Source organism: Crocuta crocuta, unplaced genomic scaffold (assembly GCF_008692635.1).
Source record: "Crocuta crocuta isolate KB4526 unplaced genomic scaffold, BGI_CrCroc_1.0 scaffold650, whole genome shotgun sequence".
NCBI lineage: Eukaryota > Metazoa > Chordata > Mammalia > Carnivora > Hyaenidae > Crocuta > Crocuta crocuta.
This window is the reverse complement of record NW_027532882.1, coordinates 1,094,280-1,114,054: the sequence shown is the minus strand read 5'-3', so window position 1 is coordinate 1,114,054 and position 19,775 is coordinate 1,094,280. Positions and strand designations below refer to the sequence as shown.

General features: G+C 50.5%; 1 protein-coding gene across 2 annotated transcripts in view; it reads right to left on the bottom strand.

Annotated features, from left to right (window-relative positions):
- Positions 1 to 19,775, bottom strand: part of INSR (insulin receptor) — a 114,049-nt gene that overhangs the window by 23,778 nt on the left and 70,496 nt on the right. For both annotated transcript variants that reach the window (XM_077745709.1, XM_077745710.1), the window contains exons 3-9: positions 16,709 to 16,857; positions 15,510 to 15,654; positions 12,595 to 12,809; positions 11,579 to 11,705; positions 9,573 to 9,823; positions 8,445 to 8,612; positions 3,591 to 3,792 (exon numbers count right to left, since the gene is read on the bottom strand). In XM_077745709.1, the coding sequence (XP_077601835.1) occupies positions 3,591 to 3,792; positions 8,445 to 8,612; positions 9,573 to 9,823; positions 11,579 to 11,705; positions 12,595 to 12,809; positions 15,510 to 15,654; positions 16,709 to 16,857 (1,257 nt within the window). The remainder of the gene's footprint in view (positions 1 to 3,590; positions 3,793 to 8,444; positions 8,613 to 9,572; positions 9,824 to 11,578; positions 11,706 to 12,594; positions 12,810 to 15,509; positions 15,655 to 16,708; positions 16,858 to 19,775) is intronic.

The window sequence follows — 19,775 nt, the reverse complement described above, 5'->3', positions numbered from 1 at the left end:
TTTAAAGCGAATGGGGGAGGGTCAGAGAGAGAGGGAGACAGAATCCAAAGCAGGCTCCAGGCTCTGAGCTCTCAGCACAGAGCCTGACACGGGGCTCAAACGCACAGACTGTAGGATCATGACCCGAGCCGAAGTCGGACACCCAACCAACTGAGCCACCCAGGCGCCCCTAAGCTCAGCGATCTTGATTTTCCCTCCCCCACAATACATTTGCATTTTCATCTTCTTAAGTTGTCTCCTAACTTCCAAAATCATTGAAGGCTACTAATTTGCATCAATGCCCAGCATTGGTGATATTCTACTAGTTCAAGGTATGTGATATTCTCATTTCCACTATTTTCCAAATGGACTTCAATGAATGTCTCCACGTCTGCTTCTCCCAAAAGGTATCAAAGCGAATGACTTTAAATCACCAGGAAGAAGTTCTCTGTTCAAATGCTTGAGGTCAATTTTTAGTCTTCACTGTAGTCAGAAAATGTGTGGTCAGAAAACAAACCCTCCTGGGGAGGGGGCGCGTTACGATTTTCCGTGGAGTCAAAAGACCAGTGGCATTCTTGAGTGGAAACCAAAGATAGACCCATGTCAGCAAGAAGGGTTCTGAAACCCTTCCATTCAGGCACAAATGGGTGTCCCCAGCTGACCAGGACGCTGGTGCCTCATGAATAACTACCCAGAAATGGGCGTCCGCACAATGGGAAACGTGGAAAGTTCTCATCAAATGAGCCGAATATATATGCAGTGGTTCCCCTTCACCCGCAGCCTGGGCCCTCAGTCTCACACCGCCTACACACCCCACAACCTCGCATTGGATCCCTTGCCTGGCAGAGGACATCTGGGATGACTGGAGACATTTTTGGTTGTCACTACTTGAAGACAATTGTGCTCCTGGTGTTGTGAGCCCAGAGCCCGGAGAGTCCACTCGACATCCCACCATGCACCAGGCGGGCCCCGCAACTGACAACGATCTGGCCCTAAATGTCAGCACCTCTGAGACTGAGAAACCCGGGTCTGGACCAAAGGATCAAATTTCGAGACCTTTCTCTTCTACAGATTATATTCCAAGTGGCCACTAGAGGGCAGACCAGGGCCACACACATATGCCCAAAAATAAATAAGGGAGCCCGGTGTGAGGGAACAAAATCGCTCCACGTGGTCCTGATCTGCCTCTCCAGCCGCCCCTCTGGTTCCCCCCAAGAGACCATGACTCGTCCCAAGGCCCTGCCTCCCCCCAGCATCTCTCTGCCTGTCCTCTCCTCCAGGACAACCTCCCTTTGCTCTTCAAGACATGAGCCCAAGCAAGGGAAGCCTGCCCGTCCTCAGCGGGGTTCAGTGACACGGCACACCTTCACTCACGCCCGCAACCCGGCACCTGTCACCCCAAATAAAATCATTCTGCCTGCACATCCGTCTCCCCCCCTAGTTAGACCCCGGGAACGAGGCACAGTTCTGTTCACACCGCGGATGTTGAGAAATTAACATTTAGCGAGTGCATGCATGGAGGGAGATGTATGGCATCTCAGAGGCACCCAGAAATTACCCCCTCGCTTCTGTGTTTTATTATTATTATTGTTTAAAGTAAGCTCTATGCCCAACGTGGGGTTTGAACTCCTGACCCAGAGATCGAGAGTCGCACGCTCTAGAGACTGAGCCGGCCAGGCGCCCCCTTGAGTCTATGTTTTAGTAAGATTTGTTAGTGAAGATTTTTTTTCCCAACATTCATGCCCAGATCTCATTTCAGGGTGAAGGCAGTTAACGTATGAACTCATGAAGCCTCTGGTATTGGCAGAGCAGACCGTCACGTGCATCAAGCCACAGAAGCCCCTAGAGTCTCAAAGGCACACAGCATGCGTCCTGCCCTGTCTGGCTGCCCGGCCCTGCACCGAGCCGCCGCCATCGACCACCAGACATCCTGCAGGTGAGTCGTACCTAGTGTCCTCAGCACCAGGGCTTGAAGAGGATTTTCTGTGAAAACAAAACCAACCACTTTGAGGACAAGACAGAACTCCTTCAGAGAGACCTCTTCCTTCAGGCGCTCTGGGAGCCCCAATTCCTCCGAGCAGACTGCGGGCACCCTGCCCTTGACCGTGGATCGCTTTTCCCAACACCTGAATCGCATCTTCTCCAGCAGATGCAGAGAAGTCAGCAAGGGGGCCGGGGTTGGGGTGGGAACCCGAGAAAATACCCCCTGGAGAGCCGGCCAGCCAGGGTCCCCCTCGGATGTCAAACTTGATTACATTTAAACATCACTAGTGACTCAGCCATTTACTCAAGTTCAGCAGGGCTTTGTTTTTCACCAGTGAAAGAGCAACTGCCTCAACGCCTGGGCTGTGCCATGCGACTCTCTTTTGGATTCAGGGTCACCGAGGAAAAGCACGGGAAAGAAGGGTGTGTGTTACCTATCGATGGTTCTGGGGAAATGTCTATTCGTATGAGAAGCAACGGTAGCCATTTGAAGGGACCTGTTTTAGAGTCTTATTTTATCCCAGTGTCAGCCTTTTGGGGTTTCGATCCACTTTGGGAATGTCACAGATGTTTCTGGGTAGCCCACCTGCTGAGGTCTGTAAGGAGAGTGGGGCAGGAGGTGGCTCACTGGCTGCTACCTGGAGCGGATGACTCATCAGCTAAGAAACCTGGGCTCTGGATCCACAGAAGAGGAAGCGACAGGGGGCGGGCACCTGGGTGGCTCAGTCGGTTGAGCGTCCGACTTCAGCTCCGGCCACGATCTCACGGTACATGAGTTCGAGCCCCGCGTTGGGCTCTGTGCTGACAGCTCAGAGCCTGGAGCCTCCTTCTGTGTCTCCTTCTCTCTTTCTGTCTCTCCCCTCCTTGGTCTCTCTTTCTCTCTCAACCATAAATGAAGTGACTGCAAAGAGTCATGAACTGCTGTGATGCACACGGCACTCCTGGTGTCAGGTGGCTGGAGGCAGGGATGTTGGGGACACCCCCCAGAGCACGGGATGGCCCCCCAGCAAAGGAGGGGCTCGTGGCAAGGCTGAGAAGCCTGGGTGACTCATGTGCTCTCACCGTCCTCAGAAATAGGAACTGCTATTACCTGCACTTGGTGGACAAGTAAGCTCCAGGCTCAAAAGAAACTCGACTTGTACCTAAATTCCTCTGCCTGCAGGAAAGCAGACAGCCGAGCAGCCTTGAGTCGTTTTCGCTGCAAACCCTCTCAGAAGATCAGACGGACATCAGCAAGTCCCTGCACTCACCAAGGAAACCCAACATATTTAAATAGGAGAAGCCTCCAGGTTCTGAAGATGCCGTAGAAATTTCCAGAAGGATGACACAGCTGCACTGATGAACAAGAAGCCTGGGGCCCGGCGGGCACTCCGCGGGGGTGGGCCTCAACAATCTAACGGAGCTCATTTGAGAAACCAAACGGAGGCCCGTGGCTGAGAGGGGACGAAGGGTTTGGGCCTTGTGGGAGAGCAAATGCTGAGGGTTTGGGGAGTTTTGTTTTTTAACTTTTCCCCATTTGGGGTGATTATTCCTGATACGGTTTCTACTGAATCTCCACCCTCCGGGCGCCCACTTCATCCTGTTCCCCAGGGAATGAGCCCCACACCAAGCGGGTGAACAGCCCTGACCTGGGCACGAAAACCACGTTGTGCAGGTAATCCTCAAACGTCTTCCTGAAAGAGGACTCCTCCAGCTCCTTGAGGATCTGCGAGTCGGTCTTGGGGCAGGAGCAGCACTCGCCAGCAGCCTCTTCGTAGTCGCTCTGGTTGTGCTTCTGGGAGCCCTCGGACTCGAAGGGCGGAGACCAGGTCCGGGAAGGCAGCTTTAACCCTAGAGGCGGGCAGAGCGGGTGACCTCAGATCTTCCCTCTGCTGATGCCACAACACACACACAGCAAAGGGGGGGGGGTCTTCCCCCAGGGGACGCCTGGGGGGGTCAGTGTGTTCCAGAAAGTGTGAGACACCAGAACCCCATCAGGCTGGAGACCCGAAGGTGACCAGGCAGGTCCAGCTTCATGGAACTTGCAGTCTGGTGCACAGGGATGGAGGGATACACAATAAACTAATAAATATATATGCCATGAGTTAGCTGGTGGGGTCAAAGGACACAGGATGTCTTGGGGTACTGTTTCTCATGAGGTGGTCTCAGAGGAAGCGACCGCTGAGCAGTCCCAAATTAAGTAAAGGAGTGAGCTATGCACATACCTTGGTGCAAAGCAGTTCAGATGGCGCAAAAAGCAAGTGCAAAGGCCCTGAGGTAGGAATTTCCTTGGCATGCCGAAACACACCAGGAACCCAAAGAAGCTAGGAGAGAATGAGGGCAGAGGGACAGCTAGAGGGACAGGTGGTGGGAGGTGGGATTTAAAAAAGATTAGGGGCCAGGGCGCCTGGGTGGCTCAGTCAGTTAAACATCTGACTTTGGCTCAGGCCATGATCTTGTGGTGTGTGAGTTCAAGCCCCGCGTCGGGCTCTGTGCTGACAGCTCAGAGCCTGGAGCCTGCTTTGGATTCCGTGTCTCCCTCTCTCTCTCAGCACCTCCCCCACTTGCATTCTGTCTGTCTCTCTCCCAAAAATAAATAAAAACATTCTAAAAATTAAAAAAGAACAGATAAGCACAGAAAAAGGAATCGGAAAAAAAAAAAGAAGGAACACCAACTTCGCGAAGGTAGTGTACTAAAAACACAAAGTTGCTTTTTTTTTTAACTTTATTTTTGAGAGAGAGAGACAGGGAGTGAGGGAGAGAGACAGTGTGAGCAGGGGAGGGGCAGAGAGAGAGGGAGACACAGAATCCGAAGGAGGCTCCAGGCTCTGAGCTGTCAGCACAGAGCCTGATGCGGGGCTCGAAGTCACAAACCGCGAGATCATGACCTGAGCCGAAGTTGGGCACTTGACTGACTAAGCCACCAGGCGCCCCTAAGGTTGCTTTTTAAGAACCACGCTGGCTGCATCTTGACCCCTGAGTCCAATCCCAGGGCACAGTCACGCCTCTGGTACAATGGGGAGCATAGCAGCTACTCTGTCCAGGCAAAATCCACGAAGTGCCCTGAGATTCACCTCTCCTGCCGCCCGCCGCCTCCCAGGGGCTACTGAGCACTTTCCGGTCCCCTTCACTGCATCCTGGAGACAATGGGCTCCAAGTGCCTTCCCATGAATGGTGAGTATCCACTCGGAAGCCCAAGTATTTATACAGCTGTGAAAGCCTACAAGGGACTCTTAAAAATACTTCTGACGCGTATTAATAGACACAGACTAACCTGGCTGGGTTAACCATTAAAGGGGCTGCCAATTACATTATAATATATTTTTTAATGTTTATTTATGTTTGAGACAGAGAGAGACAGAAAGGGAGCAGGGAGAGGGGCAGAGAGAGAGAGAGACACAGAATCCGAAGCAGGCTCCAGGCTCCAGGCTCCGAGCCGTCAGCACAGAGGCCGACGCGGGGCTCGAACTCACAAACCGCGAGATCATGACCTGAGCCAAAGTCAGACACTTAACTGACTGAGCCACCCAGGCGCCCTGACAGTGGCATTATAGATGGAAGGGAAAGGTAGGATTTCCTGAGTGAGGGAGGATGCTGAGAGTTTTCTGGAGAGGAAAGGACTTTCCATCAGGTCAGACACAGCTCCTCACTCCTGTTACCCTTTCCAGCCCCCACGGCAGGGCACTTAGTGTTGCGTGGTTTTTCTGTGACTACACAGTAAAAGTATAGGTACTGGGGCACTAGAACAGTCCCATCCACAGAGACGGGAAGTAGACGGCGGGGGCCAGGGGCTGGGGCAGTCGGTGCTTCATGAGGACAGAGTCTCAGTTTGAGGAGATGAGAAAGTTCTAGAAACAGAGGGTCACAATGGTCACACAACAGTGCGGATGTGCTTTAATGCCACTGAGCTGGACACTTAGAAATGGCTCAGATGGTCAGTTTTATGCTATATATATTTTACCACAGTTTTTAAAAATGCAGTTGAGGGCGCCTGGGTGGCTCGGTGGGTTAAGCATCGGACCTCAGCTCAGGTCATGAACTCACGGTTTGTGAGTTCGAGCCCCACGTCGGGTGAGCCCCACTTCTCTCTCTCCCCCTCCTTTCTGCCCCTTGCCCACTGTGCCCCCCTCTCAAAATAAAAATGCAGTTGATAACACTGTAGTGTATAACTGAAATATGCCAAGCGAATAGAACGTAAATGTTCTCAGACACACGGACAAAAAAAGATAAAAATAGGAGGTAATGGCTGTGTTAACTGGGAGAAATCCCTTTACGGCATGTATGTGTATCAAAATCATCCCCGTGGACCCTTTCAATGTCCTATGATTTTACCTTCCAATGTCTCATAACTCAACCACACCTCAATAAAGCGGAGGAGGGAAGAAAAAACCACTGATGATACTTATAGGAGACCACTGCTACTCATGATTAGTAAGCTTACTTATTTTGTGCAGTTTTTGAATCGTAAAATACACATTACATAAAATTTACCATCTTAACTCATTTTTAAAAATGTACGGCTCAGGGGCATTAAGCACATTCACACTGTCATGCACCCACCCCCACCATCCACCTCCAGAACTTTCCATCTTCCCCAAACAGAAACTCTGTCCCCTCCCCCACTCCTGGCACCCACCATCTACTCTCTGTCTCTGTGGATGGGGCTTGTCTAGGTCCCAACCCCTGTGAGCTGGAATCATACAAAATCTGTTCCTTAGTAAGTTTATTTTTAAGTACGTAAACTTTGTGATCATTATAAATTAAGCCATGTGGGCTTTTTTAATGTTTATTTTTGAGAGAGAGACAGACAGAGAGAGCATGAGCAGGGGAGGGGCAGAGAGAGAGAGGGAGACCCAGAATCCGAAGCAGGCTCCAGGCTCTGAGCTGTCAGCACAGAGCCCAACACAGGGCTCGAACCCATGAACCGTGAGATCACGACCTCATGAACCCCGAGAGCCAAAATCGATGCTTAACTGACTGAGCCACCCAGGCCACAACGCCATGTTTAGACGCCATGTTTAAATAGCTACAAGGTAATGATATATTTCTTCCAGAATAAAAGTTGTTACTCTTTAAAAAAAAAAAAAAAGAAAGAAAGGAAAACATCCAGGGCCACTGCTGGTGGTGGTTCAAGCTGGTGGTTTCGCTTACTCGAATGCAGGGCCAAGAGCTCACAGCGAGGCCGAGGAATGTGCTGGCTCTTGAGTTATATAAAGCATCTGAGAAGATAAATCACGTTTGCAGCCCTCAGCTCAGGCGGGGAATGAGGTCACAGGCATACATATAGCACATGATCTTAGAGCTGGGACAGCTCCCGGAGACCGTCTGGCCTCCCGCCCCTACTCCCGAAAAGGAGGCAGCTGGTGGGAAGCTCAGTGACTTGCCCAAAGTCCTACAGCAGGTGGGAGGGGGCCAGCCACGAGCAGCCTGCAGGCTCAGGGCCTCGGCCACGCCTCACCAGCCGTCCCCGAGCCTCTGCCTCCAAGGTCAAGGGCTGAAAAATCACTAACTCAAAACGATCTAAAGAAAAATAAATACAAACATAAAAACAAACAGACAAAAAAAACCAAAGGGGAACAAATGACATCTGTTTCTCCGGTTTGATGTTTGTTTTTGTTTTTTAATCCAGTTTTAAAATTTTAAGCTAATTTGGGGCACCCGGGTGGCTCAGTCAGTTAAGCGTCCAACTTCGGCTCAGGTCATGATCTCACGGTTCGTGGGTTCCAGCCCCCCCGTCGGCTCTGTGCTGACAGCTCAGAGCCTGGAGCCTGCTTCAAATTCTAGGTCTCCCTCTCCCTCTGCCCTTTCCCCAGGCCCTCAATCTCAAAACTAAATAAAAACATTAAAACAANCCAGCCCCCCCGTCGGCTCTGTGCTGACAGCTCAGAGCCTGGAGCCTGCTTCAGATTCTGTGTCTCCCTCTCCCTCTGCCCTCTCCCCAGGCCCTCAATCTCAAAACTAAATAAAAACATTAAAACAGTTTTTTTAATTTTAAACTAATTTATACCAACTAGTTTGAGGCTCAAACAATTTTCTATTGTCCTACAAATGGATGGAGCCTGTTAAGTAAACAAGATTATAGACTGAGGAGAAAAAATCATCACTAGTATAAACTTTTAATGGAAAGCACAGAAGAGAACAGATGATCACTCCTTGCTGTCTCCAATCCTTGAAACATAAGGGTCTAAATTTAGGGGCTAAAACTCTTCCCTGACTTTGTCGATAGCCTCTCCATTACTAGCTCAGCACAGAAACCCAGCAGGTTAACAGAGCTGCCTCCCCACAGGGAAAAGGGGGAGGAGGAGAAAATTCCAGAAGGAAATGGTACCAAGACATGAGAGTTCTCTGGTTCTGACATGAGTTTCCAGGGCGTCGCCAGGTTTAGAAATGTGTGTGTGCGTTTTTGCACGGGAGGCTGTGGAGTGTGCGTGCGTGTGCGTCTGTGTGTGTGTCCACGCTTACACGGCACATCATCTGCTCCAACACGCGCCGCCTGCACTCACCTTTGAGGCAATAATCCAGCTCGTACAGCTCACTGTCTTCTGCCTGCCTCTCCCAGAAAACCAGGTAGTGGGTGATGTTGCCATTGGGGTCGGAGGGAGGCTTCCACTTCAGGATGATCTGAGACGAGGAATTAGACACCGAGATTGGATCCAGGGGGACGGAAGGGTCTGCAAAGGAGAAAGAAACAGGCCCACCGTGAGCAGGAAGGGACTGGCTGTCAGGCGGGTGTGAGAAGGAACACGTGCGTCAGAGAGGTTGCGGGGACTTTCGCCGCGGCGACTGCTGACCCTCAGAGCACAGTGGAGGCGTGGGGACGCTCACTGGGGAGCACACGTGTCCCCTCCTACCACACATGGCACTGCCATTCATTCATTCGTGCAGCAAACATGTATGGGGCTCCAGCTGGGTGCCAAGCCGCGTCTGTCCTGGGCACTGGGAAGGGGCCGTGCACAGGAAGATGGTTGGGGGAGACAAATGGACTCACAATCTTCTGATTAACGTTCGCCCCAAACGGAACCCAGCTGTGGGGCGACTGTCAGCACTGGGATCCCAGTTACCCTTCTCGTCTAACATCCCCCAAAACGCACCACCTCGGGGCTCCACAAAGCCTGCGCCTCAACAATGCAGGTGGCCGGGGGAGTCCAGGAGGGGTGGGGGTGGGGGACTCGAGGCAGAGGAAGCTAGAAGTTTCCGGAAACTGTGAAGTCCTTTGGTGTTGTTGGAGGACACAAGGCACCGGCCAAAAAAGCTGGGGCCGTCTCCCAAAGTGTGGGCTGTGTCCCCTGGGGCAGGGCTTCTCACCCCTGCAACCATGGCCATTTGGAGCCACGTAATTCTCTGTTCTGCGCACTGCTGGGGGTCGGAGAAGCATCCTGTTCTCCACCCACTAAATGCCAGTAGCCCCACGCCCNCTGTGACTCCCTCTCTCTCTGACCCTCCCCTGCTCACGCTGTCTCTCTCTCTCTCTCCTAGAAATAAATAAAACACTAAAAAAAATTATAATAAAAAAATAAATAAATAAAATTAAAAATAAAAAAGAAGCCAATAACCACATAAAAGAGCATTTCCTCCATCACCGTGTCAACCCGTGAAAGGCAAGGTTTCCAATTCATGTGACAAACACTTACTGGTAGCATTGGTCTGGACATAGATGATGTCACTCTTGGCCCCATACGTGCGGCGTTCATCAGAGAAGGTGACCAAGGTCTTGACAAAGATGGCATACTGGGTCCAGGGCTTGAGACCCCGCATCAGCCACCCCGGGTGGTTCTGTGACTTGGGGTCGTTGGACCTCAGAGGTGGGTCAATGTCCACCACCGTCCAGCTGTTGGAGCCACACGCGTCCTGCCCGTCGAACTCGGTCACGTTCTGATAAGGGCTTTCAAGACAAAGCAGGACAAGGCAGTTATCATTTCTTGACCGTCGCTCTGAGCACGGAGAGATGCACTGGGAACAGTGACGTCCTCTAAGCTTGCGTCCTGTTCGTCAACAATCTTATGCCACAAGGAAAAATGACCCAGGTCCCAAAGAGAAGGGGCCACTTCCCTTATAGGTCAATTTTCCAACCCTATCAGTCGTGAGGACGATGATACTTGATGACTCGTTGGTAACACTATATGAGAGACTCCTCGGCACTCGGTCTGACCCATAATACGTCTTCAGAGATGAAATAATGATTAATATGAATACTATCCCCACTTTTGAAATTTCACAAGTCAGGGGCACCCCTGGCTGGCTCCCCTCGATCAGTGGAGCTGAGTAACTCTTGATCTCAGGGTTGTAAGTTCGAACCCCATGTTGGGTACAGAGATTACCTAAAAATAAAATCTTTAGGGGTGGCAGGGTGGCTCAGTCGGTTAAGCATCTGACCCGAGCCGTCAGCTCATGATCTCATGGTTCATGAGTTTGAGTTCCACATAGGACTCCGCACTGGTGAAGTGGAGCCTGCTTGGGATTCTCTTTCTCTCCCTTTCTCTGCCCCTTCCCCATGTTCTCTCTTTCTCCCTCAAAAATAAATAAATAAATTTTAAAAGAAAATAAAATCAGGGGCTCCTGGGTGGCTCAGTCGGGTGAGCGTCCTACTTCAGTTCACGTCATGACCTCACAGTTTGTGAGTTTGAACCCCACGTCCGGCTCTGTGCTGACAGCATGGAACATGGAGCCTGCTTCGGGTTCTATTATCTCCCTCTCTCTCTGCCCCTCCTCTGCTTACGCTGTTTCTCTCTCTCTTTCAGAAATAAATAAAAACATTAAAAAAATTTTTTTAAAGAAAAGAAAATCTTTAAAAAAATTTTTTCAGCACAGTCGTATTCAGTAGACCCTCGAACAACACGGGCTAACCTGAGTGGACCCACCTATGGGCGTATTTTTTACAGCACAGGACTAGAAATGCAGTTTCCTTATGATTTTCCTAATAACATTTTCTTTTCTCTAGCTTACTTTATCATGAGAACACAGCCTATAATACATAAAACATACAAAATATGTGTTAATTGATGATTTACATTATTAGCAAGCCTACTATCTGGTAATAATAGTAGGCTACCAGTAGCTACCTGTTTGGGGAGTCAAAAGTTATATACAGATTTCTGACTACACAGGCGGCAGGGGGATCGGCACCCCTCCCCCCTGCATTGTTCAAGGGTCAACTGTACTAACGACCAGGTGTTGTTTATTGGGGACAGAGTTACAGTCTGGGAAAATAAGAAATTTCTAGAGAGAGAAAGAATAGAGAATAGAGTAGATATATTTAAATAGTCAGTTTTATATATGTTTTACCACAATTCTTTAAACATTGGGAAGAGAGCAAAATGGATTAAGAAATAGATTTTTAAAAACCCACTGAGTAGACTGAGCAAATTTTGTTAAGGAAATCTTGGGGAGATGTATGTCTGTGCGGCAAAATGGAAAACTGCTATAGGAAGTTGGCCAATCTGGACCTTCAAATGAAACCTGTTTCAACTTCTGGTTTTGACAAATGGGGATGTTAGTGACTTCACACGCCATCAACTTGTGAGACGGTCAAAAGGAATCTACGATGGTTATTACAGATGGAGGAGAGAGATCGCGGAATCTCAGAGGGGAACGTCTGGACACACGCCCCACCTGCACACCTCTGAACCTTTCAACTTACGCCTCTTTGTAGAAGAGCATGAACCCCAGGAGGTCTCGGAAGTCAGGGGGCCAGTACGGCTCCCACTTCAGTAAGATCTTGTCGTAAGTTGTCCGAATGTAAGAAAATTTAAGTAGCTCATTTTCACCTAGGAAAGTTTAAAAACAACAGCAATATCAGCATCAAAAACTTGTTCCAGCCCAAAGCAGGCGAGCCCACGTTTCCAAGAGCGTCCAGGAGAAGGAAGACCCCAACCTGCTGCTCCCTCGATGGGTCTCGTTCCCAGGTGCCTTCTCCCGGTGTTCAGAGGCGAGAACTGGGCATGCAAGGTGGCCCCCACCACAAGCCAGCGACTCGCCCAGATGCTCAACTGAGTAACAGTGGTCAGCACCCAGCTAAGGACAACTGGCCAACGGTTACCGGGAAAAGTGATTTTCAAGAGTACCGTCTGTCCTGACACAATTCCGTCCCACACGTGGACTCGAACCTTCCGTGTCAGGAGACAACTCCAGCGCAAGTGCACACGTGCCCCGTGGGTTTAGAGAGCATGTGGATCTCGGAGAGACGATGCTTTGGAAGGACTGATTCCCTCCGCCTGCAATGCAAGCCCCCCCGTCACCTCCACCCCAACCTTGCTCTCCTCACCCTGCCCTGGATTCCCACATCCTGACACAAGGAACCAGGTCCATGTGTGGGGATAAGTGGAAGCCTCGGCACTTCAACGCTCAGACATTCCTTCAAGAGACAACATGTCAGAGGAGAGTAGACAGCTAGCACTTTCCAGCTATAGCAGCTGCAGGGCCTACTATTTGAGGTGAGGCCATATATAAGGAGGTATCGTTCATTCATTCATTCACTCATTCAATGCTCATGTGGCANGCTGTCTCTCTCTCTCTCTCTCCTAGAAACAAATAAAAATATTTAAAAAAAAGAAAGTCCATAACACATAGAGATGTCCTAGCTCACTGGCGGGCAGTGGTACACCCCTGGGGCTGGAGCCACGCTCTGGGCTGAAAGGACGATGCATCACCACTTACAAGACGCCTGGTCCCCATTGGTCTTCAGGGCAATGTCGTTCCGCTCCTGGCGCCCCTTGGTTCCTGAAACCTCCTCCATCTTGTGAATTTCCGACAAGCAGAGTTTGGGATTATAGTGGAAGAAGAGTTTCCCCTGAGTGATGGTGAGGTTGTGTTTGCTCCAGTCCCATAGCTGCCTCAGGTTCTGGTTGTCCAAGGCATAGAAAGAGTAGTTCCTATGGAAACACACACAAACCCAGTCACATAGTGGCTTGTGGCCTCCAATGCCAAGGCCGAGGCTCCATCCCCAGTCCCTAACGCTTGCCTGGCACATGCTCGTTAAGTGTTAAATAAAGGTGGGAGGAACAGGTGAGTTGAGGAAGTCTTCATGGCCAGGAAGGTGTCTGTGCTCAGTCTTGTGGGGGAGGGGGGTAAGCGATGGGCTGAGATACGGTTTTGCAGAGGGGAAGAAGTGAAGACACAGAGGCACCTGAGGTGGACCCAGGGAAGGGCGATATAGCCTCTCTGGCCAACAGGTAACAGGCCACAAAACTATAGTGGCCCAAACCCTCTAGTACACGGCATTTCAGAACACAACCAAGAACACTTGACCTTCCTCAGCAAAGGAAGGTTCTAGAACAGTCCACTAACTGGCTTAGATCTGTGCCTCAGAAGATCAGTGGGCCACCAGCACATGACAGACGGGAAAAGGGGGAGCATCTGGACCTGTGTTGTCCGAGACAGAAGCCACTAGTCACATCTGGCTATTGAGCATCTGAAAATGTGGCCATTTTTGACTGTACCAGAAGCAAAAACAAAAAACAAACAAACAAAAAACCCACCACACAGATTTTGAAGACTTCACACGAAAGAAAGGATGTAAGAAAACTTCTGTATCATTTTCCTATATTGAGTCCATGTCAAAATAACATTTCAGATGGAATGGGTTAAGTAAAAGGCACTACTAAAATTCACTTCACCTATTTCATTTAAAGCCTTCACACTGTGGCTACTGGAACATTTAAAGTCACACATGTGACTTGGGTCCTATTTCTGCTGGACGGTGCTGGTCTGATGCTAGCATGAGCAGCTAGAAGGTCACTGGCATCATCCAAATGAGAGGTCTGAGCCTCAGCAAAAAAGCAATTTCATGGCAGAAAAATCGGCATGAGCTGGTAAGTGATTCAAGAAGGTATTCTAAACAGTTCAGTGAGCTGGCTTCTCAAACGCCATGCACGGCCCCCTCTTCCCAGTCTTCCTCTACTGTACAGACTGACAAAGGTAAGGATTTACTTATCCAGCCTCCCTTGCAACTGACAGTGGCCACATGACCCAAGGAGCCAAAAGCAGGAATCAGTGTTGGGGGCGAGAGTGTGGGAGGTTCCAGGCAGATTGGTCTGAGGAGACAGTCAGTTGGCCTGGGCCTTTGTCCTTCCCCTTTTCTTCGTCAGCTCCACAGGCGTGAGGCTGGGGCTAAGGCAGCCATCTCGTGACCATGAGGAGCACAAAGGTGGGCAGAACCCGGGTCCTCAACGGCACTGTTGGATAGCCTTCCTCAGACTTCTCGCTCACCCCGTCAGTCCGTCTCCATCTGCATGGTACACAGCTAGTCTGGCTTTCTGTTGTTTCATTGACCTGAGTAGAGTCAACAGACCTCGAGGGGCGTGGATCTGAGAAATGAGAATAGACAGCTGGGGCAAGGAGAGGAGCTCCACGTCAGACAGGTTGCGTTTGAGGTTTCTGGGGGGTCAGCCAGCTAGAGACACGCTGGAGGGTAAGCCAGGGCTCGGGGGAGTGGGTCTCAGCCACAAGCAGAAGATCGCTAGGGAGACGGTCAAGGCTGGGAGCCCAGCACACCAACTCTCAAAGGCAGATGGAGAAAGGGAGGGAGATGAGGAGGCAGGGAGGGTATCTCCATGTAGCAGAATCCTATGGGCCACTGATGAGAATTTCAACACGGAGCAGGTGCAGTCAGTGTCAAAGGGGACCAAGATATTAGTTATATCCTTATACCTATAGTTAATATGACCGTATCACATACTTAAAAGCTGCCAAGAGCATAAATGTTAAAAAAGTTCTCATCACAAGAAAAAAATGTTGTAGCTGTGTGTAGTGATAGCTGTTACCTAGATCCATTGTGGAGACCACTTTGCAATATCTATTTGCAACAAATATAGAATCAGCATCTTACACACCTGAAACTAATATAATATATATCAATTATATAACCTCAACTTAAAAAACCTGTTTTTCTTCCCCTTCAGTTTTATTGAGATATAACTGATATATAACACTGTGTTAGTGTCAGGCACACAACATAATGATTTGATATTTGTATATATTATGAAACGATCACACAATACGTTCACATCCATCAGCTCACAACGGTTTTAAAAAAAATTGTTTCTTATGACGAGAACTTTTAAGACTGACTCTCTTAGAGCAACTTTCAAATACAGAATACAGTATTGCTAACTGCAGTCACCATGCAGCACATTACAGCCCCAGGATTTATTTATCATATAACTGGAGGTTTGTACCTTTTGACCACTGGCCTCGGTTCCCTTCCTCCCTCCCCCGCCCCGTCTCTGGCATCCACCAATCTGTTCTCTGTCTCTAGAAGCTTGGGTTTGTTCTGTCTCTGGAATCCCTCATATAAGGGAGAACCTATAGGAAAGAATTTGTCTTCCTCTGACTTACTTCACTTAGCGTAACACCCTCAAGGGCCATCCATGTTGTTGCAAAAGGCAGCATTCCCTTCCTTTCTACGACCGAGTGACATCCCACTTCGTGTATCTTTATCCACGCCTCCATCCACGGACACGGGTGTTTCCGTGCCTTTGCAAAAACTCCTAAGTTGTTTTAACTCATGAACTNACCTGAGCCGAAGTCGGACATTCAACCGACTGAGCCACCCAGGCGCCCCAACCACATACCCAATTTCCAAGGTCTCTCCCCGAATGAGCCGTAACTTCCGGAAAAAGGAAAGTGACACAAGAGCATAGGACCTTCGGATCTTCAGATATCCGGAAATTTCCTCAATGAGTCCGAGGTTGGCCTCCAGCTCAGCCGCCAGGTTGTCTAAGGAAAGGAGAGAATATCCAGTGAGTTTCGACAGAAATATGTTTATCTTCTCATAATTTCCCATAGTGAGGAGTCAACTTCCAGGCTGCAGGGGACTTCGATGTACCCTGCTCAGAACACATCATCCTTAGAATACGATCCAAAGCCAGTAGTTCAGAGTCTCAAGTCCCTATGTAAGTGACCAGTGCTTTTTTTTTTTTTTTTCTCATCTTTTACCTTCTTTGCCCTCCTCCAGACACATAGGCCTCCCCGCCAACCTACACAAGCCAGGCACATTTCTGCCTCAGGCCCTTTGCACTGGTGCCCTCCTTTGCCCAGGATATTATTCTCTCATAGATCTGCCTGGTTTGCTTCATCTCCAGCTCAAAATATACGGTTCCTCAGACCAAAATCTCTTCAAAAAGAGCAAACCCTTTTATTCTCTATTTCAGAGGTTGGCAAATGACAGCCCAGGGGCCAAATCTGGTCTGTTTCAGAAATAAAGATCAATTGGAACAGAGCTATGCCCATTTGTCCACACTTCTCTATGGCCTTTTTTACTCCACAACAGCGGAGTTGAGTAGTTACGACAGAGACCGCCTGGCCTGGTAGACTGAATATATTTATTATAGGGCCTTTTGTAAGAAAAAGCCACCAATCTCCACTCTCTCCGTTACCCTGATTTACTTCCCTTCATAGCAGGGTCTACCCCAAGTTTACATTACATGTACATGTGTTTATTTGTAAGATCCCCACGCATGGGCTTTGCTTCGTTCACTGTCAGTCTTCAATAAACGTTTGCTGAATAAATAAACACGGGGATGCCTTTTTGCCTGTGACGGTATTTCTGAAAACAGGCCTCCAGACCTGCGACAGGGTATGGTTCCTACTTGCAAAAAGCGCAAATTCCTGCCTAAGACTGCAAATTTCCAACTTGGAAAATTAGAATCGCAGGGTGGGTGGGGCCAGGGCCAAGCTGTGAATTTCGGGTCTGGAAGCCAACTTCTTAGGGTGACGGTGTCTGGGAAGGTGGGTCCCAGCCGGCTGCAGCCCCTGCCCCCTGAGCACTCACTGCCCCCTCGAATGTTGATGATTAGGCTTCCGTTGATGACGGTGCAGCCTCGGAGCTCCTGGGCAGATGTCACTGAGTCGATGGTCTTCTCGCCTTCCAGGATGTGGCAGACCTTGGGACAGGGGCCCAGGCATGGAGTACACATCAGGCTGAGGAAAGAGCAGAGAGAGGGGTCAGGGCGCACAGGACCCCACATGCATGGCGGACACCAAACTGCACAGGGTCCCAAGTGACTGGACTTATGCCGTCACCCTAAGACAAGGCGCTTCAACCACAGGACGGCTGACATTTGGGGCTGGAGAATTCTCCGTTGCACAGGTGTCCCACACCTGGAGGGTGTTAAGCAGCATCCCTGGCCCCCAGCAGCACCTGCCCCGCAGCAGGACAGCCAAAAATGTCTCCAAACCTTGTCTGTCCCCTGTGGGGACAGTAAGAACCACCGTCTAAGGGGCAGGTGCCTGCCAGTACCTACCATGGTGGCAGGTCCTACAACGTCGCCCTGAAGTCAGGGGACTCACGCTTTTACCCCGAAACGATGGGGCTCCTGCTTGTAATGGGGATTCGCACCGCACCCCACGCAGGATCACGCAGAGACAGGACTCCGGCCATCACACTGAAGGGGTGGGGCTTGGGTGTTACCATGGTGATGGGAATTTTTCAGAACTGATGGGCCTGTGGGAGATGGACCCCCCCACCCTGCTGCGCCAAGAAGAGCGGGTGCTTGCTGTTGTGTGGGGGTTTGATGAGCCCACATCTAGAACACAACCTCACACAGGATAGTGTGTGATGCGCACAGCCTTTGCCTTTGCCTCTGCTGCCTGTAGCCTAGGTCACCGAATAGAAAACACAGCTCCCCCCCACCTCGGGAGTCCTTTGGGAACCAGCCCCCCCCAGCCCCCCACCCACACAGGGTCTGAAGTTGGTTCTAGGCTTGCACAGCCCTCTTAGGTCCAGGCAGGTCATGGGATCCAGGCCAGGCTGGGCGCCATCTTCCATCCCCCAGGAGGGGGTCAGAGGTGGGCACACACCCACGTCAGTCCCGTGAGGATTTTACTAGAACCTCCCAGAAGGAGACACTGTCTAAAGCGCTTGGCACATGGAAAACAAGAATTGTGAGTCTTTGCTCTGATGACCACTTTTTATTAGTGGTATCGTTGCTGCCACTGTCATTACTCACACATCCGGGCACATTCATTCTTCCGAGAGACCTCTGAGATGGTGCAGTAAAGAGGGGATCTGGTCTGAGCGGGTCCTGGCACAGAGCTTAGAAGGTCCTGAGAGGCGGGAGTCTCTTTGTTATGCTAATGAGGACTATGCTAATGAGGTGGTCCCTGGTCGCGGTAGGATGGGGGCTGGTCACCAAAAAGACCAAGGATGTGAGTAGACGTGTGGGTCTTCCAGCCACTGAAGATGGAGTCCAAGCACAGGGACGGACACCGATTCGGAAACCTGCGGGACACCAACCCAGTGACGTTTCCTGGACACTGAATGCTGGGAGCGCCACGTCCCTGATTCCACAGGGCAGAGCTGGGACCGTCACTGATAACGTGTGTGTCTTCAGTAATAATGCTGTCATTTTAAGTATGAGTACTGTAAGCGCCTGACTACCAAAGCATCCATTTCAAAAGACATCCCTCTGGAAGGTTCCGAACAACACGGCCAGATAAGGAATTCAGCTGTCCCCACTCACGAAGCTCCCGCTGTCAGAAGGGCTGGGGGACGTAGATAACTGACCCCTCGAGTGACCCCACTCCTCCCTTCCTGCCCTAATTCCTCTTCATATCCTTTAAATTCACCAGTAACGAGCGAGCCCACAAACCCCTGGCCACCCCCGGCTTGGACCCTAATAAAGGCAGAGCCCCCGGTCCACACTCTCTCTCTACCCGTGATCTTGCCGCGTGCCCTCCAGGACTTGTGAGTCGTCACCCCCCGTTCCTCAAAGTTCTCAGATGGCCTTGGGGCGCCTGGGCAGCTCAGTCAGTTAAGCGTCCGACTTGGGCTCAGGTCATGATCACATGGTTCGTGGGTTGGAGCCCCGCGTCGGGCTCTGTGCTGACAGCTCAGAGCCTGGAGCCTGCTTCAGATTCTGTGTCTCCCTCTCTCTCTGACCCTCCCCTGCTCTCTCTCTCTCTCTCTCAAAAATGAATAAACATTAAAAAAAAAAGTTCCCAGAGAGTCTTTGCTGAAGTGTGTCCCATGATCATAATAAGAACTACAAGGGACGGCCCAGCCGTAAATAGGGATCCTTGGGGGGCGGGGGGGAGGACACGTCTGGCGCTCTCCACAAGTGACGCGAGCTGGGTGAGCCCTGGAGGCACCCCTCACCAAGGGCACTGCCATTAACAGGCTCAGGACTGACCGAACACTACGGCATTTCACTACTGCGACTTGGTGTAGCAAATTACTGCACCTGAATTAGGCTATGTGCGAGCCCCCAAGTTCACAGCCAGCCGATCAGAACTATGGGTGGCCTGGGTCCCCCTGGCATCCGGAGTGAGGGCAGTCTTGTGGAGGACGGAGCCTGATGTTAACTCCAGGTGGTCAGTGTCAGGCTTGTACTGCAGATTCCTGGGTGATATCAGAGCAGCTGGGGCGGAAGCGGAATAGTGACCACATGTTTGGGTTCTTTTGTTGATTCTGCAAATATTCACAGGGCACCTATTACGTGACAGGTGATACTCTAAGCCAGAGGGCGGCAAACTACGGCCCGCGGGCCAAATCCAGCAGGCCACCTGTCGCGGTGAATAGCAGTATGTTGGAGCACAGCCTCACCCGTTGGTTTGTGTATCATCTAGGGCTGTTCTCACGCCATAGGGGCCGAGTTGTGTAGCAGCAAAGAGGCCATATGGCCCTCAGAACTGACAATATTTCCTATCTAGCCCCTTACCAATGCCTGGCCTAAGCTGCAGGCACACTAGAGTGAATAAAACAGAAGATCTACTTTCCCCGTGGGAGATTACAAATGGCCACAAGTTGCAGCCCGTCCCACCAAGAAGGGGTGTTTATTTCCCCATTCACTGGAGCTGGGCTTGGCCATGTGACTTGCTTTGGCCAATGGGACAGTAAC